Source organism: Drosophila arizonae, chromosome 2, assembly GCF_054131065.1.
Source record: "Drosophila arizonae isolate 15081-1271.41 chromosome 2, UAZ_ARI_1.0, whole genome shotgun sequence".
Classification (NCBI taxonomy): Eukaryota; Metazoa; Arthropoda; class Insecta; order Diptera; family Drosophilidae; genus Drosophila; species Drosophila arizonae.
The window spans coordinates 10762678-10786830 of record NC_142922.1 but is presented as its reverse complement, the minus strand read 5'-3'; the positions used below and the strand labels follow the sequence as shown (position 1 = coordinate 10786830).

General features: G+C 40.0%; 1 protein-coding gene across 2 annotated transcripts in view; it reads left to right on the top strand.

Annotated features, from left to right (window-relative positions):
• The window catches only part of Mur89F (Mucin related 89F), a 54828-nt gene that overhangs the window by 15442 nt on the left and 15233 nt on the right, over positions 1 to 24153 (top strand). For both annotated transcript variants that reach the window (XM_089463058.1, XM_018000636.2), the window contains exons 2-3: positions 350 to 417; positions 20467 to 20624. In XM_089463058.1, coding sequence (XP_089319184.1) covers positions 20498 to 20624 — 127 coding nt within the window. In that variant the 5' untranslated portion in view covers positions 350 to 417; positions 20467 to 20497. The remainder of the gene's footprint in view (positions 1 to 349; positions 418 to 20466; positions 20625 to 24153) is intronic.

Here is a 24153-nt window from a genome sequence, read left to right as displayed (position 1 = left end):
GCTGCCAGCGACTGCCACTCGAATTTTGAATTACGCGCTGCTGTCAGGATGCACCCCATCGCCCCTACCAGCACTCGCAGCACTCCGTAGCCTCCTCCTGCTCCTGCTCCGCATGTTTAGCCGCATCCTGACTGCTTTTGAAAGTTTTATGCCGCGCACTTTTGCAGCAGCACAACTTTGCAACTGTACATAAATTTAATTTCATTTTATGAGCAGTCCCAAAATCTTTGGCAGCTCATACACACCAACACACACACACACACACACACTCGCCAGCACACACATACAGTCACAATAAAATCTATGCCCAGCTAATGCAATTTTATTTCCCGCCTTGCCTTTTTTACAGCGCACTTGCAGCAGTCCAGCCGCCTCCTTGCCCCCTTGCCACGCCCCTATTGCCAGGAAACTGTTTTGGTGAGTTAAGTATGAATTATGTTGTTTTACTGCACGGGCCTGAGTTTGAAAAACTTATTGAAATATGCCAGCAGAAGGCTGCCGGCCGTAGGGCGCACTGCAAACTTGTGTCCTTTTAAGCTTAATTGAAAGTTGGAGAGTGGAGCCAAAATGTTGCCCACAGCGCAGTATGGCCGATGCCGCTGCCACAGCAAAGTTTTCGAAAGACGCGCCTTCTTTTCGGCCGCCTGGCAGTAAATTACCAACAGCTGTTTTGCCTTCTGAGTGGCTGGCTGTAGCGCCAACTGCAGCTCTCACCTTTGTGGCCAGGTCCTTGGCGAGGAAACTTTGCGGGCAACAACTCGATTGGCATTGATCGAGCTGTGGCCAAATGATATATCGAATCCTTCCGCCTAGCCTCGCTATGCCGTTGCCTTTACCACAATATCAACAACAGACAACAGACAGAATATCAACGCACAACTTTTCACGCACAACAAAATTTTGGTGGAAAACAAGCAAACAAGAGCAATAGAAGCGAACGACGAGAATCTTTTGCAGCTGCTCATAAAAATGTCAGAGAGTGCACCGAGCTCACCCACCCACTCCCCAGCTGCGGCTGCAATTTGTTATTTGATTTTTTCTATGGCCATGCAAAACTTTCGCTTTGAAATGACAGCGGCGAGAGCTGAGAGGAAGCTGCTCCGACTTTAGAGAGCACAACAAAGTGCGCTTTCTGCTGTTTTGGGTGGGTGAGGTGGGTTGGGGTGCTTGGCTGCTTGGCTGTTTGGCTGCTTGGCTGCTGGCACCAGCACGGAAATAGCTTGAAGTTGTCAGCTGCGCAATGATGCACATTAAGTGTCAAGTGTCAGACGCTGCCAAAAAGTTGTTGACAACAACAACAGCAACCGAAACAACAACAACGTGCGACACTTGCATCAACCACAAGAAAAGTACTGACAACTGACGCCGCCTGTCAATAGGAACGAGCATTGCCTTAGAGCGAACGAGCGAACGAACGCCCGCTATATTATTTATTTATTTTGTTTAGATTCTCGACCATTTTTGCCAATTTCCCAACGCCTTTGTGTAAACAAATCTAGACCCAAGCAATTTCTGGTTATTTTTAGGGCAAACACAATAACAGTCTCCAGTGGCAGCACGAGGCGACAAAGACGGCAAAGTCGTCGCCATACTCAATATTATTTGCGTTTCCATTTTCGCTACCTAAACTGACGGAGCACCCCTCGCCCGTCTGCCTGCCAGGCCAGGCCACTGACTGTTTGCACCGTCTGCTGCCTCCTGCAGCGGGCGATATCCCATGGAGTTTTCAATTCCAGCTCAAGTACGTGCCTTGCTTGATTTGCAATCCTTTGAAGTCGCATGCCAGTTGGCTGGCATATACACATATATAACTAAATATACATATTTAGAGTAGCTGAACGGGTCTGGGTAGTGGGCTCGGATATGGGGAAATGGTTAGCTGGGGATAGCACTGATATTTTGATGCCTGGTTGTCAAAATTGCGATATGTCGCTGGCATTTGTTTGCGTTGCAACTTAAGTTGCATTCTGATACTCTTAGCCGTGCTGCGTGCACCGAGCATAAGCATAACGACTACGATTTTCCACTGCTCGACATTTTTCATGCATAATTGAAAATAAATTTATCCCCGCCTGCTTCTGCTCCTGCTCCTGCTCCTGCTGCTGCTGCTGCTGCTGCGCTTGGCAAACATTTGCTGACTCGTACGCTGCAGCTCGTTCAATTGAAAAGTTGTAAAATCAACAAGTCACTGGCAAACAGGAAAACCAGCGACAACGCGGAACTGGCAAAATACTCCACTTGCATGTGTGTGTGCATGTGAGCAAATGCACCCACTGCTGGCATACGCTGGGCTATAACCGCCTCAGGCTGGCGGCACTGTTGAAGAATTTCTCTTGAATAAAATATTTAAAATGTAATATTTGAAAATCACATTTTTAAAATCTCTCAACAAAAATCTTCAAAATATTATATGTGGAAAGCACAGAAATGTTTATTCAGTCTCTCAAATGAAATCGTTAAAATATAATTTGTAGATACATATATACAATATACATATTTTATTTTTTTCGGCTACGACTATAAAACAACATCTTCAATTGTATGCAAAAAAAAATAAATAAAAAAAAATAAATTTAAAATATATATTTAAATTTAGGTAAATATTATAATTTAAAAAAAAAAAATCTAAATTATTTAGCATATACAAAATATCTAAATTATTAATATTATAATGACAATAATACCTAATTTTTAGTTTGTATTTTTTTGTAGTATTGTTATTTTATTTATAGATTTTATTCAATATAAAATATAATATAAACAAATAGAAAAATTAATAATACCTAAATTTTTTAAAATATAAAAAATATCTATATTATTAAAAATTTAATAACAAGAAAACCTAAATTTCAATTTATAATTTTTGTGGTTTTCCGTATTCATTTACATTTTATTCAAGTATTTTCATATAAAATAGAAATTATTTATATAAGTGAATCAAAGATAAATGTTTTTAAAAGCAGAAAAGAAAGCAACTGAAAAAATCTGAATTAACAATTGAAAGAATATAAAATTATTTAATTATTAAAAAAATAAATAAATAACTCGGGAAAGAGCATCAAATGTATATTAATTTCTGGGAATGCTGTCGGCCATTTCCACAGTTGGCATACTCAAATTAAGTCAAAACATATCTACTATTGTATATAGCTTGTATTTGGAGTAAAAATGCAAAAGAATTTAATCAAATACATAAAACCATAAACTGTATATGAAATACATAATACCATAAACTGTATACAATAAATTCAGTTGAATTTTGATTGAATTGTTATAAAATATTGTGCACAAACAAAATAGAAATTCAATTTCCTAACTGACACAGTCGACAACATCGCAAAGCCTCTGGCTAAAAGTCACTTTTTAATAGCTAACAACTGCGACAGAGTTTAAACAATTGAGTTAAGCACAGGCATCAAGCTCTATGAGCGTACACTGGTATCATGCATACTACAAGCACTTGATCAACAGACAAGCTGAAAAAAAAGAGAGAAGATTGAAAATGTCAGTTTTAAAGCATGCATGTTGGACAATTGAAAACCAACTGAAAAACTAAAATGCCAGTTAACTTTTTGTCCGCACATGGTTTTTGTTGTCCGGCGCCCGCTGGCGGCAGCATTTGCAATTTTTGTGCAAATGATGCCCACAGGAAAAACGAGACCCAGGCACATGGCTCAAAGGACCCCAAACAGTCCGCAGCGGAAAGCGGCCAGCATACGTTATAGCAGCATCACGCATACGCCGTATCAATTTTAAGCTCATAATGTGCAAAAGTCAATGCACCACTTGAACCACCAAACAGCAAAGAGAGAAAAATCCTAAAACTGTCAGCGAATAATTTTCACATATTTCAAATGTTGCAAAGGTGCAAACAAAATGTAAGCACTATAGCTGCAATGCAATCAAATTAAATATATTTACACACATTTATGTATGTATGCTGAGTGATATAGGCATATATCTAGGCTCCACCTGGCCATATTTGCATTTGTGCCTTATGAATCTGTTGACTTCAATATATAATATATATTATATATCTGCTCGAATAATTTTAATTCAATGTATTTTTCGATTTATGTTAATTATCTGCGCATTACAACTCATGAAACTGCCCACGTGCAGAAAGAAAAAAAAAATATAGTATCATTTGATATTTGCTGATCTCATTGTTGGCGTTGTTGTTTTTGTTGTTGTTGCTGTTGTCACAATGCTGTTGTCATTTTTAAGCCAATTTCCGTTCATTTTGACGCATCTGCTGGGCACAGGCGCACACACGCGTAAATACACACACACACACACACACACACACACACACATACACCACATCGTTGTATATGTATTTACTCTTTTGGCCAGGCCTTTTGTTTTTCGGTTGTGTCTGTGGCCACTGTTGTTGTTGTTATTATTGTTGTTGTTATTGCCAATGCTGCCGCTGTTGTTGTTGTTGTTGTTGTTGTTGCATTTGTTGTGGTTATTGCAGTACCCGCGGTTAGTCCGTTCAACTGCACAGTTGTTGTCCTTTCACATTCGCAGATACAATAAGCCCTTAACACAAACACAAACACATGCATGCATGCGCATGTGCATGTACGAATGGTAAACACTGTTGCACACACTGTGTTTATTTCATGAAATTAATCTTAAAGTCTACCAAAATACTAGCTAAATAAACCCGACCAAACTGTTTCAGCGCACATTGAGCTGATTGCAATCGAACAAAACATCAATGAATTTGATAATTGTGAGTGATGAATAATGTATTCTTGAAATGTAATTAACATAGTGATAGCGATTATCCGCTATTAAATTGATATATGAATATGCATAGCTATTTAGGTACCCAAATATTCATAGCCCTTAATACATATTTAATTTACTACTATCTAACTATATACAATTTAATTTACATTTTATATTAATAATAAAAAAAATAATAATTATTATAAAACAAATTAAATGATTTTTATGCATATTTTTACATTTTATATTAAAACAACAAATAAATAAAAATAAAATAAAAAATACATAAAATAATAAAAATATAAATTATTAAAAAAATTAAATGGTTAACATTTATAAATTTACATTGCATATTAAAAAAAAATTAAATAAATCTATGGTTATTTAGGAGTACAATCAGCAAAAGGATTCCCTCTCCCTCTATCTCACACACCTTATATATCTCTCTCTCTTTATTCTTACTTCTTTGGCGACACTTACGATACAAATTGTTGACCATGTTGCATATCAATTTAATGGCATTTAATTTACATTATTTTCATTTAGTTGCCTATGCAAATTTGTCTAGTGCAACTCATCTACATCGCATCAGATCACAGATGACATCACATGGCAATTCATGCAATCATTTTGATTGACGTCTCTGTCTAGTTTTAATGCCAATTGCCAATTAAATGAAGCAATAAGTCCGTTAGCTATTCAGCCTTCAAGTCAGCCATTCCAAACACATTAAAGTCTAAATGCTTTCATGCAAAAATAAATTATCATTCGCAATTACTCAAAAGGAAATTAATAACACTGATTGTGTCAACAGAACTGAAGACGTACGGGTTTTTAAATACATGTATCGCTGTTGCAATAGATATGAATACACATTTCCCTATGAAAAGAATAACCTGCAATTATTTAAAAAAATTTTCAATTTAGTTCTAAATTTTCTTTTTATTTATTTTTTTAATTTCTCTATATATGTAAGAATAAGAAAAATTCAAGCCGTATTATTAATTCATAATATGCACAGGGTATAACTATTTAAATAAATACAATTTATTCTGCACGATTGCGCTTTATAAAATGTTTACACAGCTTAGATGGTGACAGACAGAGAGAGAGAGAGAGAAAGAGAGAGAGAGAGAGAGAGAGAGAGCGACAGCGACAGCAGAGCGAGGGACAAAGATGGAATGATTGGCGCCATGTTATTATTTATTGAAGCGTTATTTGCCTGCGTGAGAATAACGAAAACAAATTGTTTGGATGCACCACACCTCCTACCGCACACCACACACCACACACCTCCCACCACCCACCGCCCATGTCCCACCTCATAGCTAGACGAGCTGCCAATTGTTGTTCCAACAGCCATGAACAATTTTGCCGGTTTCCCTTATATTTGATTTTATTTTTGGCAACAGTCAGCCATGAATACATTCAGAGTGGCACCGGGACACGCGCGTCTGCCAGGGGAAAGTCCCCCAAACAAGCGACAGCGGTTATTCTGAATACTAAAGGCATATATGCATGAGAAAGACCAAAGCTTTATTTTCGAATATATAGTGAAAGAAAGTCATAAACAATTTTAGATTAACAGTATATGCTAAAATTGTATAGAAATTGTGAATAGATGGAGACCTTACTAACTCTTTGAAAAAGTTGAAGTTTTATACATATATTATTTCAGTTTCATTTATTTACTATAGTTTTATATGTTTCACTCAGTGAGAAAAACAAATGTTTGTTAAGCTCGAAAATATCATGAATTTAATAAAATTTAAAATGTCTTTATAAAATGTTTCCGCTCTCTAGGTTCTGGATTTGTGCGTATTTAGAAAATATATCAAATTTTCATTTAGAGCTTTGCCAAATTTAAAAACCCTGTATTAAAAAAATTTCAATTTTCGCATAAAAGCATTTTTCAGAACCGAGCGGAAAATATTATTTTCAGCAAAATTTGTATTATGAAAAAAAATGTAATATGTGAATAAATACGTATAAACGGTACCTTGTTAGAAACACCCACTCATACACAAATAGACACACACACACACACACACACATACATATATACTTTGCATGTATGCATTCAGTTACATTCAGTTGATGCAGCAGTTCGCTGGCCATTTGTTTACTGTTCGTGGCTCGTTTACGCCTCAGGACATGGCCAGGACTGTGTGCATTGTCAACATGTTGTGCGGATTGCATAGCCGTTGCTGGTGCAGTGGGACTGCATATGGCGCTGTTTGCCAGATAGCCATTATAATAAAGCGATATTTTTCAAACGGGCCGCGAGTGCGTATACATCGAGAATGGCAGTGTGTGGGCAGGTGGGTTCGGGTTTATGTTTGGTCTGTTCAATGCGTATTGGGGGTCGTTCGACATTATGAGACGGTGACATCACGAACGATGACAGTGACAACGACATATTGGGCTGAAATTAAATTGCAAGCTTTGATAAGCTCGATGCACGAAAACGAGGGGCAAAAGCGGGGAAAAAATACAAATAAAAACAGCGATTGGCTGACCAGTCAAGTTTTTAATGAGCTCGACTTACCTGGCCGTAATTAAAAACTGTGGGCGTATCAGTGATGTTTGTTTACGTTTGCAACTGCCTTTCGCAGCTCGATATTAAAAGTTGGCAGCGATGGGGCCAAAGGAATTTCATTAGTGCGCCAGATGGGCGTGATCAACGGTTGCTCGTCAGAGCCACTGGGCCGCACCGAATGCGGGCCAAAATATGCATAGCAAAGGATATGGCAAAAGTTGTGTTATTATTTCATACTGTTGTTGTTGCTATTGTTGTTATAGTTGCTGTACACATGTGTGATTTATTAGCCCATATTTGGTATAAAGTTGCCAGCTTAAAGCGATGGCGACCCCAACAGCTGCCGGCAACTTATTATACGTCACATGCATGCATGTGCGAGAGTGTGCGTGTGTATGAAATTAATAATCCATAATGAGCGGAACGAGTGAATGTGCTTTTGATTCAGCTACTCTGGCAAAAGAATAGCTACATATATACAGTTAATTATATATAGAATGAAAATATAAATATTGAGTTGTAGTTTATGTCTGATAGATTTCGTAAGATAGTCGATATTACGCTGAAGTTTCATTTGAATTATAGAAACAGGGCTTTGTTTAAATACCTTAGAGAACTTATAGGTATTATATAGCAAAGAGCAAAACTATATCTTCCACATAATTAGCTAGATAAGTTTATTATATATTTTATGGAACATTCTCTTAAAACTTATAATTCAAATACCCTAACTAAGTTATAACAGAGCACATTCAACAGCCACACAGCGCGGGGAAGCTCCAACAGAGCTTTGATTATGAAAATCATTTATTCGACAGCTCTGCATTCGGGCAGGTGAGAGGCGAGCTCGTGCGAATGCCATATGTATAAGTGTGAGTTGAAAATAAATAAACGAGACTCGTTGCCTACTTATGAGCGCGCATTTAATATGCAACGTTTTGGTGCACGGGGGGCAATACATATTAAAATACTGCTGACAAGTGCTGCCAGAGCAGCCAGCGCACATGTTTAACAAGCCATATTGCCTTGTATTTCATTTTTATGATGACTTTCGTCTCGGCCCCAGCCCCAGCCCCAGCCCCAGCTCCAGTCAGGCAACAAAAATGTTTATTTGGCGTGTTGCAGCAACACAAATAATTGTCGTGCAGCATGTGGCATGTGCGTGTGTGTGTGAGTGTGAGTGCGTGGCGATGTGCTGTATTTTATTTATGATTATGTGCGTTCTGTCTTTATAGCCATGAAGCGCACATCGCACATCGCACACACACACACACACACACACGCGCACACAGAGACACTCTCACAGAGATATATCACACATTGCCGCCATGTCTTCAATTGTATGCAAATATTTCGTCAGCTGCCACTTGGTTATTAATATTAGTCACACACACATGGCACGGCGGGCTATTGAACAAAGTAGAAAAGCAAAAAAAAGTTGGGGAAAACTAATTGCAATTTGTGGCAGGCTCGCAGCCAAAACGTTGCTCACTAAAAAATGATGCGCGCCCCCAATTTTCCGTGGAGCTGATGACAAGCTCTAGCCACTGTCCCAGTCAAACGAAAACGGCGTCAGCTGCAAACACAGGCAGAGCGAAGGCAAATCGTGTGTATATATCGCGCCATAGATGTTTGTATGCCGATGCATTCAATTCGCTGGGCTGCACTGCGTCTATCTGGTGTGGCTCATGTCTGGGGGAGCGTAAAGTCCATTAACATGAAAGACAAACAAACAAGGCACAGTTGAACGTCCGAATTTCAAACACTTCATAAACAACATGCAAACAGAAGAGCAGCCGGCAAAAAAAATGTGAAGCCTGAATACAAATTGAACTGCAGTTTGTGGAAAAATCATTCGAGGTAGCATATGCATTGAATTTTCAAATGCGAAATTTACAGAAAACTCTTGAAACTGGCATTAAACAAGTAACGAGCACTCGGCTCTATTTCAATTTATTATCTAGCCGTCCTCAAGACAATTTCATTTCGACTCGTTTGAACTGTGACTTAATCAACTAAGGCATCAAGGCAAATAGTTTATTATCCTTTTGTCTCTGTAATCAACGAAGGTGGGGCGAGCAGCTTGTTGCCTAATTGAATGGGCTCGTGCAAATAGTGAGAAAATAGACAATTATTGTGTGACAAAACTGGTCACGCCGTTAAGCCAATCAACTGTATCAACAACACGCATACGCCATGTATGCCAGGCACACGCACAACTCCAACAACAATACTCTTCGTATATTTAGGGCTTACAAGTAATACAAACAATATATGTTGGCCAGACGGTCGTCGGGTCAAACTGTTTTGGTCTGGTTCAACTCTTTTATAAAGCACACAATGGCAGCAGCAACAACAAACACACACTGACACACACACACACACCAGCAATAAACAAATATTTAATGAAGGGAAATAATTTCTAATAAGATTTTGCTTCAATTGAAAACGGATATTAAATACGAAACAATGTAAACAGCAAAAGTGCAATATATATTTGTGGCAATGTGCGGGTGTGCGTGTGTGCTTTTCTTGCTCTCGATATCTATGTAAACATTTACATATTTGCCAAAATGAAATAGAAAACAATTCGATCCACAGCTCAGATGCGAATAGGATTACAAGCTTTTTTAATTAAAACTAACAAAGTCAGAGAAATTCCTTTTTTTATTCAATTGTTGATTGTTAATTATTTGTATACCATGTAAAATTCATATATTTCAATTTGAAATTCACTTGAGCTGGCATTTTTATTAGGCAAAAAAAGAAGAAAAAAACAAAGCCGCAAATAAAGAGAAACAAATATTTAGAAAACTATTTTATCTAGTTAGCATTCAAATGGACCTGTCCGAGAGGCAGTTTGAAAGTAAACATTTGATGTACTCTACTCGACAGACTTAAGTGCAGCCTTAAACTTAAACCTACACACAGACAGTATGTGTGTGTGTGTGTGTGTGTGTGTTTATTTCACACCTCAAGGGTGCTGAAATATGGCAGCAAAAACAGTGCAGCCAGCGCCCACATTTACCACTCACTCCTGCCACCCCCGCCGTCTGACAGACAAGCTGCGTGCAAATTTCAACAGAGCAACTGGAACGTGTTGCTGCGGGCCATTCGTGCCTGAAAAGTTTTCTAAACATAACTGCAAGATCTGAGCTGTTTTTCCTGCACGCCGAGACCCCCATCGGCTCCTCTCCAGTCCAGCGAACATATTGCAATTTCACTTGGCTTCACATTGTTGTTTGTGTGACTGTTTTTTTTTTTTTTTTTTTTATCCATCTTCTTCATCTTCTTCTTTTTCTGCTTATCATCATCCTGGCCAAGGCAGATTGCGCACGTGCTTGCCAGCCAGTGTTGTCTCAACTGCAGATACCCTTTAAAAATAAACAATGTTTTTTACTGCTTAAAGTAAATCCAAAGAAGATTATTTCAAAAAATTGCTAAAATATTATTGCTGTAGCTGCCACGTTTCGGTTTGAGGTAGAAATATTAAAGTTACTTTCAAAGTCTTGGTCAACTTTTCTACATATATCTCAGGATATTTCCTCTAGACAGGAAAGTCAGTCTCTCACCTTTCGACAAACTTCCAACAAGTTTGACTACTTTTTGTCTGCAAATATAATCAACTTACATAATTGAGAGCATTTGATTGTTGTCAACAAAATCTGTCACGTCATATAACTTTGTCCTGCATGCAAGACAATTCGTGAACGTAAGCCTCACCACATACTCCAAGAATGCGACTTATAACAACAGCAACAAAGCAACATATATCCGCTACGTGCAGAGAGTTTGTGAGCAGCAACAACAACAACAACAACAACGGCTTACAAATGGAAAAATATGCCTGTTTATTATTGTTTAAATCGACACGGCAAATATTTTGGATGACCCTGACAAATCAGTTGCGCTCTATTTATATATAATACGCATCGAAAAGCTCAGCGCAGGGCGACCCAAAAGAAAAGTTCGGCGTGAGGGAGCGTCGATTGATTGCGCTCAGTGGGGAGGCTGAGCCCGAGGGGGGACAGGAGAAGACTCACAAAAAATAGAAAAAGAAAATAGAAGCCGTACAAATTTATAGCAATTGATTTCACTGCGAGTCATCATGCCATGCAAAGCACACCCACACACCCACACACACACTCGAACACTCGCACACATGAGAAAGAAAAAAATCGTGTGCTATGTGACGGTAGACAGAACAAAGAGCGCAAATGTCGATCGATTTCGTGAGCTTCCTGTTTCGACAACGACACGGCATTTATAAAAATCATACGCACCGTTGTACCAGCAGCACACGTCAGCCGAGGACAGACGCCGGACGGGCCACAGCACACGGCTATGTCAATATATTCTTATGGACCGTCAGCAGACGATGCCGCCCGCACGCCTCTCGCATACGAAATGTCAATTTTGACAAAAAGCTGTCGCCTGCTGGCTTGTTGCTATTGTGCTGTTGCCAGCGCTCCCTCTGACTCTGTTGGGTGCGGGGGGTGGGGGGTGGGGGGTATGGTCCCATAAAAACAGGACACCATTTTATTTGTCCGGAGCTGTCATTAGCACGCCTAATCCACTTGGTTGCCGTGCGGCGAGCTGTGTAAGATTGCCAAACTAAACAAATCAAAGGAAGGACCCAACAGGACATGGCCATTTTGACTTCTTGTCCGCCGCATATGAGTGATTGGCCCTAATTGAAGGTGACACAGGAAATAACTTAGCATCCGGCAGTGCGTCCAATATAAATTCCGTCGAACAAATCACATTTTAGTGCCGCGCCACAGATAAAACTAAGCCGCAATTAATTGAATTGCGCTTGAAGTAGCTTGCCAGAAGCCGTGCAACACTCAGATCCAATTTGTATGCCAGTTTATGCCAAGCAATCAGCCGAATGCAAGTCTGAGCAGCCAGTGCAGCTCATAATGCAAATCGTCTTACGAAGCATTTCAAAATTCCAAATTGAAAACGCAAATGTGGGCAATGTGGCCATAGATGATGAAAGAGAAACACTTAAACATATTCTGGAGGCAGGAGAGAGAGATGCGCGCTCTCTCTCTCTCTCTCTCTCTTTTAGCAGAACTAATAGAGGCAAATGAAGAGGGATCGAGCGGGGCAAAGAGAGGCGAACAGGCGCTTAAAAAGGACATGAGCTATTGAGAATTTAAGAAAGTCAAAAGGAGCTCAAGTGTTTGCCATAGTTACTCGGGCGGGCAACGTCTTGAGAGTGTCTGGCACACACGCACACACACACACACACACGCTCAAATTGCTGGATGTGGTGAGAGTTTGACAGCTCAACTTCAAATGACAATTGCCTGGGCGTGGGCGTAAGCGTGAGCGAGGGCGTGGGCGTGGGCACGTCTGTGCAGGTGCGTGTGTGTGGGAGCGTGCAAGCAAGGTGTTCGGCATTAAATTGGCCAATTTGAAAGTGGAGCTACTCCTGGCAGACAAGGCAACAAAATAGCTAAGAGTCACGCCCAGGCCGACAGATGCCGGCTCTGACGCTGGCGAATAGGTTTAGATGACTAGGGTCATCCCTCATCACCGGAAAAGGTAGGGCAAAAAAAGAAGAAGAAGAAAAAAAAACACTGCTGTCAATCAGCGGCAATGAAACAAGCCAACAAACTGCCAACTAATTGGTTGAAATGCTGAACAGAAAACTCGGCGCGGCGCCAAGGCACAAAAAAAAAAAAAAAAGAAAAATGCAAAAAAAAGTTGAAAGAAAACCAAAAATTTGCGCTGCCAAAAAGTTTTACGCTTATTACACCAGGATCGTTGCGTAGCCCGAAAAATAATGAAACAAAAACCCGAAACGAGAGCAAACAAAATACATAAAATAATAGCATCATGATTCATTAGCAGAGAGCGCCAAGTGCGAGCAGGAGTCGACACCGACTGCATCGACACCGACAGTTGCCTTGGCTAATTTAAATTCCTTTGACGCCGCCACCAAACGGCGTCTTATTAGACATAGACGGGCCTGACAGCTCTTTAAGCGCCTGAATGATTGACATCAAAAAGGTTTCTTTGTAATTCTTTCCTAACAGCCAGCAGCAGCAGCAGGAGCAGCAGCAGCAGCAGGAGCAGAAGTGAGTGAATGAGAGCCAAGAACAGATAATTAAATAAATATAAATATGAAAATCAACTCATCTCTAGTTGATACAATTAAAGCAGCTCATAATTAATACCAATTTGCGCTGATTTGGGATCTACGGCAACAAATGGGGGGGGCTTCATAGAGCTCCCAATTCTCTGTCTGCACAGCTAAACGAAATTTATGGCAAATGACTTCAGTCGAAAATTAGCATTGAATTTTCGCGCAGACTGTTCACATTTGCTATTCATTAGATCATTATGCAAAAATTAAAACCAGATGAAAATTTTCGAATTTCTCTAAGAAAAATAAATACAAATATTGATTTGAATTGCGAGGAATTCTTCGAAACATGCAATAAATAACTGACAAACAAGTGGAAAGCTGCTTAGGAGCTCATTTGCATGTTGTCTGGGCGACAACTTAAGAAAATTATATATTTTTAGGTGAATGTTATATTTAAACAGACTCTCAGCAGTTTTACTGGATTCTCGGGAGGAAGGAAAAGGCCAGGCAATAAGGTATAATGTATTGAAATGTTACCTTATCCTTGACAATGCCAGCCGGAGCTGTGAGCTCCGCCATCTCAGGCGACAGCGTCGACTACCCAACAAATCTCACTAAATGCCAAGACAAAAGTAAATGAAATTGCACTAAATCTACGGGGAATTTTCTACAGAAATATTCAACCTTTGGCTCAGCTCGAGTTGGGCCCGAAATTGGGTTAGCAATTGTGCCCAGCAACGGCGCTCCTGACGCCTGTCGTTCGCCGCCCCCTTCTGGTGGCCTCTAATCTGCAAAAGGTACGAACAGGCCTAGGCCAAAGTGATAAACCGTTTCCACTGACATCGCATATAAATCTGCGACAAAGTTGCGTCTGCCCGACACACGGACAGCTCCAAATCGTGCCGGATTTGTCACTCCAAATCGTTGAAAATCTCGTGCGTTGTTTATTCGCTGTACTCCCCCCTCCAACCGTCCCCGTCTGACCGTGCCGCCCCGCCGCCATCAAACGAGCTTTTCCTTCATCCCGTTTAGTTTAGCTCGTGAATTTTTAAGAATTCTGCTCTGGCGATAGCAAAAAAAAAAAAAAAAAAACAACAGCAACAAAATAAGAACAGCTCGTCTCTGACTGAGTCGTAAATCTTCGAGTGGCTTATCTGCAGCAAAGCTATGTGCCTTTTAATTCGCTGCAGCAAAAAAAAATGCAAAAATCCGGGGCAGAAAAAAACAGAGAAACGAAACAATGAAAATCTAGCAAATGTTAATGTTTATTTAAAATTAGGCACATGTTTAGCCTGCTCAAGCTGCGATGAGCTCCTCTTAAATGCGAATATTATTTATAGAGACAACCGAGGCTCAAAAGATGACTGTCCAAATTAGTTTAAGGAATTGCCTACGCGAGAGTAATGTTAACGAATAGTGTGAGTGAGTGAGAGAGGAGGAGTGGGAGAGTGAAAGAGTGAGAGAGGGAGAGTGAGAGAGGGAGAGTGGAAGAGGAAGAGGGTGAATGTACTTGTCTCAGACTCATAGCACCACGAACACGTAATTGATGTAGTATTTAGTTTGGTATCATCGAATAATGAGAGAGAGAGAGAGAGCAAGAGAGAGAGCAAGAGCATCATGAAGACGTAGCTGCTTTGGTATTTAGCTCCGCATTTTTTCTTTATTCTTTTGAGTCTAATTTATTATTTAAATATCTGTTTAGATATCTCTTTGCCAAATCAGCTGAAACAAAATGTGTAATGTATGTTGGTTATTTATATATTATGTGAACAACATGCATACATATGTAATATGATTCCAATATATCAAATATAAATAGATGCCACAAATAAAATACTGTCAGTATTTCACTAATAATTCTCTATGAGTCGAACGCATTAAACTAAAATAATAATAATTATTATAATGTTCATATTCATATTTATAAACAGTTTTAATTAATTTATACAACAAATAGCCTAAATTGATTTTTAATTAAAACCAGCAATTAAAATAGCATATACTTATATATACAGTTATTATATATGGTTTATGTATTTTCCAGTGGCCAAAACAAAAGTCCTCATATGAATGTGTTCAAAAGTAGTTATATACAGACAATATACACACATATAAAGTGCTTATCAATATTTAGCGTCGCTTTTAGTAGGTCATTTATCACCGATCACAGGCAGCCCAGCACAATGCGAGCGATGCGAACAAAGCGAAGTGGATGCGCTTATATGCATATCAGTGAGTTGATAAACGAGATGCCACATAAAACATTTTGGCTTATTACCAGAACGAGGCGGACTCTATATACACACTCGTATATATAAGTATATACATATATACTTTTATTTAGCAGAAACATAAGCCAACAGTGCAATCTGGTCGGTGGCTGGCGCTATTAAAATTTCAATTATTTGAGCTTGTCATTGGAAAAGATGATTAGCACAAAACGAAAACAAAAACAAAGAATAAAGCAAACGCAACGCAATTTGATAAATCTGATTAGACTCTGGCGCAGTAAATAATTGTATGCAAATTTATTTAAATGCATATTTACCCGCGTAATTGCTGCAAATTTACGTTTCATTTAGCCGCATCGTCGCCAGCAAAACGAGAAAAAAAAATAAAAGGACACAGGTCACAGGACCTCACGGCCAAGCAAATGACCAAATGGCGGCAATGAAAAAGCGGCAAACAGATTATAACTCCCAGCTGACATTGTGGGCTTTATTATTTGGCCATTGAAAAATGTGACGCTGCTTGGCTCAGCGGCTCGGCGACCCAAGTGGACTTTCATTTTTCAAAGTTAACCCGCAGCCTGGGCGAACCTTTTTTTTTTATACCCTGAACCCATTGAAAATGGGAAATCAGGGTATAATGGTTTTGTTGAAATGTATGTAACAGGCAGAAGGAGGCGTGGCAGACCCCATAAAGTATATATATTCTTGATCAGGGTGACGAGCTGAGTTGATTTGGCCCTGTCCGTCTGTCTGTCTGTCCGTCTGTCCGTCTGTCCGTATGTTTGAACGCGTCGATTTCCGAAGATATAAGAGCTAGAGACTTCAAATTTTTTGTAAAATGTTCGTAATTACAGCGCGGATATCGAGTTTATCATTAAAATTCGATAACTCATCCCGATCTTTTTTTATCGATAAAAAACCTTATCGAAAACCAGTTATAAAATTATATCTTCTACACCTTTATTGCTAGAGTCTCCAAATTTTTTATATATGCTTATATGCAATTTATACAATTTCGGTTTTTGTTAAAATTTACCCCCCACCTCTAAATTCACCCCCTCACCCTCACTTTTGTAAAACGCGTATTTCAAATACTAGAGACTTGTGCTTTGGCAATTACATGCATATTCATGTTATAATCATAATCTGAAAGTTTCATGAAGATCGTACGTCCACAAAAAAAGTTATTAAACAATTAAGTTCTCATAGTAAGCGCACACTGCAGCCCATGCGTGTTTATGCGTGGGTGCTTGTGTGTGTATGTGTTTGTGTATGTGTGTGTGTTTCTTGTGTAAGCTGAAAGACGCGAAAAATTATTGAAATAGCTAGCACTCCAAGGGTTCAGGGGATCTCGTAGTCGAGCAGTCTCGACTAGAGCTTTCTTACTTGTTTTTTTTGTTTTTTTGGGTGTTCGTTGGAGGCTCTGTGTTTGTTTAAACATCGCCGGGATTTGCTCGCCAGCTCTGCAGCTTTTTATTGTTTACCTTTTGGTCTGTTTGCTGATTGATCCCTCGGGTGGCTGGGTGGGTCAGCGTTTCGTTTCGTTTCGTTTCGGTCCGGCGTAATTAATTTTGCTTTTTGATTAGTGCATGGCAAAAAGGAGAATCATCAAATTGTCACGTAATTATATTTGTGTTAATGATGTTTCGTGCCAGCCATGAAAAGTCAATTAATATTTGGCAAAATGAACAATTTAGATTTGACATCAAAATCAACATCAGCGACGCGTCGAGGGCCAAGGGCCGAGGGCCGAGGGCGAGCGGAATCTTTAATTAAAAATTGCTAGGCCGCAGCTTTATGCATGCTGTGATTTTTAATTTCCATTGAAATTGCAGTCGTCTACCGAAATCTGTAGCATTTGATTCATATTTTCCATCATTTGAATTTGATTTGTTATTGTTGTTGTTGTTTTTTTCTTCTCGTTCAAAAAGTCATTCAACTCGAGTCGGGCACGCGACCCTAAAGCTGAGTCAGATGCCAACTGACTGCTCCATTAAATTATATAAGCGTTAAGTGGCTATTAGCCGCTATTTAAGCCAGAAACAGGTTTTTATTTGGCTGGTAGCAATTCCAGTTAACCGACTGAGACGGAATTGCAACAACAACTGCGAAAGTATGGAGAAGGTGTGAAACGGCTACTGAATATATTCAAATGATGAACTGAAGCAAATCGAAAGGCACTCGTAAATGCCTATTAAACATTCCATTTGCATTTAGTTTGTGAATATTTCGTATAATTATCATTGTTGCTTGGCAATTTTAGATTGCATTCTGCTCTCATGGCGCGTTTTTAATTGCAAACTTTTGTTCGTTTGGCTCAAGAACTATTACTCATACGCCTGGCTGGAGAAGTTGAGCTCACGTTACGCATACGACATGTTGCACAGCAGTGTTTGACTTAAATGCAAGCAAGCCAACCAACCATCTGTCTGTTGCATGTACTTACACGTACGTGCAGGAGCAGGAGTAGGAGCAGGAGCAGCAGCAGGAGCAGGAGTTGCGTGTGTGCACGCAGGTGGCGCACTTATTCAAGTCAGGGCCGGAGTCGTGCATACTTCGATCTGTGGAAGTGTATACCGCCTCCTGCATCAGTATGAATTACTATTAACGGTGTGCAGAATAAATTGAATTTCATTGCATGACGACGTCAATTAAAAGCATGTAAAACCGAATTGCCAATGACGTTTTTAAAATGCAGTCCAACCGTCAACGACAGGGCAGACACGCCCACTTCGCTTAATGAGTCGGCAAATGGCTGATAAAAATGCCGAGGCAATATGAAAAACGTTAACTGCTAGCCTTTGAGTTTTTGTTGTTGTTGTTGTTGTTGCTGCTGTTGTTGTTGTCGCTGACATCGGAACATGGCTCACAAAGTTACCCAAACTGTCAGGGAACATTGATAAGAGTGGCAATAATGACTCGATTCGATTCGATGCGATTCGATTCGATGTGATGCGATGCGGACTGATTCCACTCATTCGATTTGCCTGGCTTAATGACCAGACATTAAGCGAACCCTTTCAAATGATTTAATATGCAGCATTTAATAATTGTCAAAGCAAAAGTTTTTTAATCAAACTTACTCGCCGAATTTTTAATCAAATTACAACTTTTGCAGCAGGCAGGAAATAATAAAAATGGAATTGTGCACTTTTTGTTTTTTTTTTTTTTTTTTTTTGTAATTGCGGCTGCACTTATACGTTTAAACAAAAATCCCATTAACAATTATGACCTTCCTTTCTGCCGTCAAGTAGTTAAAACTTGAAAGCAAAGCGCACTGCCATTGACTGGGGCTTTGCTGGGGCAGCGCTTGGCTTCTCTTTAAGACCGACAACAGTTTGTATGGCTGCGCTGTTAGCGAAGATGCTTTGGCTTTGGCTTCGGCTTCGGCCCAGCCTCATTTCCACATTTTACTTTTGAAGTTTTTAATTCTTTGAATCTTAATGACTTCTCGTAATAAGTTTTCATTTCTCGTAATTTCTTAGGTTAATAGAATCTTTCCAGCTTGCAGTTGCAGTTGCAGCTACAGCTACAGCTACAGCTGCCGTGTCAAGTAACTATAAATGAAACGACAGTGGGCCGAGCAGCCCTCGCACTCACGCAAACTATGATGAAATATGAAAACAATTACAAATTAATTAGAACTATTCAATTGAGGCTGCTCCAAAAACTGTTCAACACGAGTGAACGAATTACGCTTAATCAACGTGCCCGAGCCATAATCGAACCCACTGTGTGGTATTGAAACTTTGTGTTGGCAGCAGGAAGAGGGGCCAAGAGAGCCAGGCCATTATTATGAAGTTGACGCACAGTCAGTCAGCAGCAGGAGCAGCAGGAGCAGCAGAGAACTGCCAGGAAAAACGCAAACGACAATAATGACGACGACGACGACGACGACGAGGAGGAGGAGCTCTTTCGCCGGCCCGAGATTCCTATGGCAGTGCTATTCAAAGGGAAGCGCTAGAAATGCATAAAAGTCGAGTTCATAAAACGCAGCAGGACCTCAGTTGACATTTATGCGAACCGCGTGCTCTGGCTTTAAGTTACAAAATGGCCAAGAAGAAGGAGAAGAAGAGCAAGCAAGCAAGTAAAAAAAAAAAGAAGAGAAATAATATTAACTGTAAGCCGCCTCAAAAGAAGTCCAACTATGAGCCGCGTTAAGCACTTGGAACGGACAGCTAAGCCCACATCATCGTCATCCTTGGCCGCGGCTAATCATAAATTCAAAAGCGGCAAAAGTGCAGCGCAGTTACAATTAACTTATTAGACGGGCTTTGGGGCCAAAACAAAAGCCGAACGGCCAAAGGAAGCGACTGCGCAAAGGAAGTGCGCGTGCAAATTGTGGAAATGAAAGCGAAACGGCAGGCGTCAAAATGACCAACGAGCAGGGAGCCTGTGTTAGCGGAACGCGGCGCAGCAGGAGCAGAGAATGTACCGGTGCTAGTTAATTTTGCACATGGGTCCTGCGTCTGCTCACTCTGAAGTATGCTTCCTCGCTCGGCTACTGCGCCACGTGGCGTAATTCATTTAACTGCGGCATCTTGAAAGTGCTCCTGCTCGTGCTAGTGTCTCCTGCTCGCTGCCAGCCAAAGCTCTGGTGGAGCATCCTTGATTGCCAGCGACATTTGCTAATTAGGAAAATTGATTTGGAATTTATGATGCGCAAAATAGCCAGAGGATCGTGGTGGATTGCCTCGGTCTCTAATTGAAAGTTAATGTTTTGCATAGTTCTTTCACTTAACGCACAGCTGTTTGCGCAATTCACGTTACGTATTGTTGCATATTGCATACACACATACATACAAACATATATACACACAGTTATTTCAACACTTCCTATTCTTCTCCTTTTGCAGTTGTTGTGACATTTTGGCAACATAAAACGCAATGGCGCCAAAGATGACGCCATTCTTGCAGCTCGACAAAATGGCGACGAGGACGACGACGACGGAAATACGCTGGCTCTGCCGATTGCTGCTGCTGGGGGCTTGCATTGGCGCCGCCATAGCTCGAGGTAAATATAACCTGATTACTTCTCAACATATTCACAATTTCGTATCAAAAAATATATTATATAGAAATGTTGTTTAAGCCATATCCGCAAATAAATCTTCAGAGTTCACTTACGGATTAAAAGACTCATTTGAAATACAAAGGCAGATATTTTGCTATATCTACTCAAGCACGGTCTATATTAAATATGTCAGGTCTATAGTCCTGATATAATATATCTGAAGTCGATAGACAAAACTTAGCTTGACTGTAACTCCAATCAAATTTTATTCGAAATACAAGCAAGACCGATATTGTGCTATATCTACTCAAGCACTGCCTATAGTTCCGATATGATATATCTGAATCCATATCGAGATAGACATATTTTTTATTGGCAGGTCAAGGTGCAGGCAAAAACTCATTTATTCGAACCATCAAAGTGTTTCCAGCGGCATATTGTGCAAAAACTAATTATCTGTCAAAATCATATTGCCAAACAAGTGCACAATGTCCTTTGCGGCCAGAGGATATAAACGCATGCGAAATATTATTAATTAAAATGTTAAAATTGTGCGAGGAAAAAAATCAGTTGTTGCCGTTGAATACAGTTTATAAAATGTTGCGATTGTTTTTGCACCAATTATCATCATTTTTATACCATACGCACGACCTCACTGAAAAGAAATTTCCCAGATCCCTGGCTGATTTTTTGCTGCTATATGTACGTGCTCTGTCCGTATATTAATAATGTATATCATGTCATTTGTGGAATATTGATTTTGTCAATTTAATAAATGTACATATTTTAATTTTTTAGTTTAAGCGCATTCCTCGACTAGTTTAAGCTCTTAATAAATTTCAAATATGTGTCAACATCGCATCAATTGAAATTAAATTGAAATATGCAGCGCATTTAAGCAACAAAACTCAGCACACAAAAAATAAAGAAAAACGGGACAATAAACTGAACTGCCCATGAAATATGAGTGACAAAATCACACAGGGAATGCCAGCAGGGCTTACGCGGCCGATTCAATGGCGACAAACTAAATCCTTCGTCTCGACACTCAACCGGATCAACCACAGCCAAAGCCTCAATTCAAGCTGTGGCAACTAGTTGATATCCTATACAGAATAGGTAGACCTCAATTAATGGCCTAAGGCAGATATCTTCTCTGTTGAAAGCTATTAAAGCCTAGCTATATCTTTCTTCTTCCGGCAGACTGCCTATTAAGAATTTGCTGAATATTTTTTTACTATCATTTATATATTTAGTTCAATTGCAAAACCAATTACACGTTTTAGAAACGCCCAATTGTATCGATTATCTATTTCGATTAGAGGGTATGATATACCAATAAAAACATTAAACAGAAAATATGGGAAAAAAAAAACAACAGCACCTATCAGAATTCGCTCACACTAAGCTACTGGCAACTACATATCAATCGATGCTCTCCTAGCATCAAAAAAAGCAACAGTGAAGTGCTTTGTTATCGGGCGTAGCCGACGACCTGATACTCGTATAAGCTAACTTCGTTATAGTAACTTGCCTAGCAAGCTCTTAAAAATTAAAGATATATATAACTACATATTTAGATATAAAGGTATATATTAAATTTGTTAAGCAGCTCAACTGAGGTAAGAAGTAAATGTCTGATCATATAACTTCGAGTCGAGCTTTGATAAACCTAAAATCGCAAAAAATCGAAAAAAAAAATTCTATACCCTTGGAAAAAAGTTCCAGATTATTCTCAATAATTTGAATTTCTGTGTAAGTCGAAAAAAAAAAATATACCTTTGCCATTTCGAATTATCGGGACTCGACAGTATTTTGATACGACTCTAACTTCAGACAATTAATTTACTCGCTTAATTTAATATATAGATCATCAAATTTATATATATATACACATTGCCGATTTGCCACGCCCTAATGTATATCCATTCAAATTTATGTCACATTAAATCTACAATCTAAATCTTCAAATAGGTCATAGAATGTCAATCTGCAGAAAACCAATATACTCACTTAATTTCATGAACTGGCATACAAAATGAATTTGCGATGCAACGAATGCGGATCACGTGATTGCCATGGATATGCCATGGGATGGCCATCTCTGTGTTGCCGTTGCCGTTGCCTCTACCATTGCCAGTGCTGTTCCTGGCTGACGGTGGCCCGCAGCTCATGGCAATTTCATAGCCATATTGCGACAATTTTTATTAAAATTTAGAATTTTTCAATTTATTTAGCACTTCTCTCGGACGCCGTCTGTGACGGCGCTCGACTCGCCTCGACTCTCGATTTGCTGCTTGCTTTTTGATTTGTTGCAGCTGCGTGAAATTGGTCAGCAAAAAAGAAAAAACAAGAAAAGCGAAAAAATGGCAATGGACACCGTACGTGATTTGAATTTAGTTTGGCCCAGTCAGCAAAAAGCCAACATCTCGTTGTTTGTTAGCTAAGCGAAAAGCGATAGTCGGCTTAAATGCTGCCACACCCACCAGTGGGCTGGCCCATGGGAGCTCAAATTGAATTAGTCATTTCAATAATAATATAGCCAACTATCATTGCTCCTTTGCATGTTGTGTGGTATTCAGCTGGGCAAACGTCCGCACCCTGGCAAACGAGCCAACGCGCAGACAGACAGTTCCCTGGGGCAAACACTGAAGCACAAGGAGCAACAGCAGGAGCACCACCAGCAGCAGCAGCAGCAGCAGCAGGAGCAGCAACAGCTGCAGCAATACACTGTTTTGCCTCGTGCCACTGCGCGTCGCAATCAATGGAATGAAATCTGCAGTGGCACATGAAACAAGTGGGTGAAAGGCAAATTAGAAATTGCAAAAATTGTCATCGAGCCTTTGCCTCTGTTGCCTCTGTTGCTTCTGCTGCTGTCGCCTTTGCCACGTTCCACTTTCCCCTTGCCTGCTGACTCCGTAGTGATGGCTGCCAACACGCTGATAAGTGTTGCAGCTCGAGGCAGTTGCCGGTAAATCCTTGTCTGCAGACATTCCCCCCAGGCAGTTCAGTTCGGCGCCAGCTAAATGCTAATTTTATTATGACAAATGCACAAAGTCCGCGCAAAAACTGTTTCGTTTCACATTTCGAGTCCATTTAATAATCCTTGAGTGCCACTTAGCCCAGCCCATGTGAGCTGTCATCAATCATTCACGATCACAGCTCGCCACAGCCACCGTCTTACACATCATTTTATTAGCATGTGGCTTGAGCGGTAATTTGTGCACCTCCGGCTGGAGTAAATTTAACAGGGAGCATTACTTATGCGGCTGACTGTGAGCGGCTAATTGAAAATGATCGCACACCAAAAGGCCAAGATAGGCACGCAGCAGCTGCGCTTAACTTAACTAGACATTTAGCTGGCATTACAGCAACGCCCCGAGTCCTGCTAACAATCTTGTTGGCGCAACTGCGACGCCAATGCAACACAACAAGCAAATCGTTAAGCAAACCGACTGTAAATCGAGATTGCAGCCAGTTGCCGCTGCCCCTGCTCTGCCGGCTGCCTCTGCGGCTGCGCAGCTGTCAG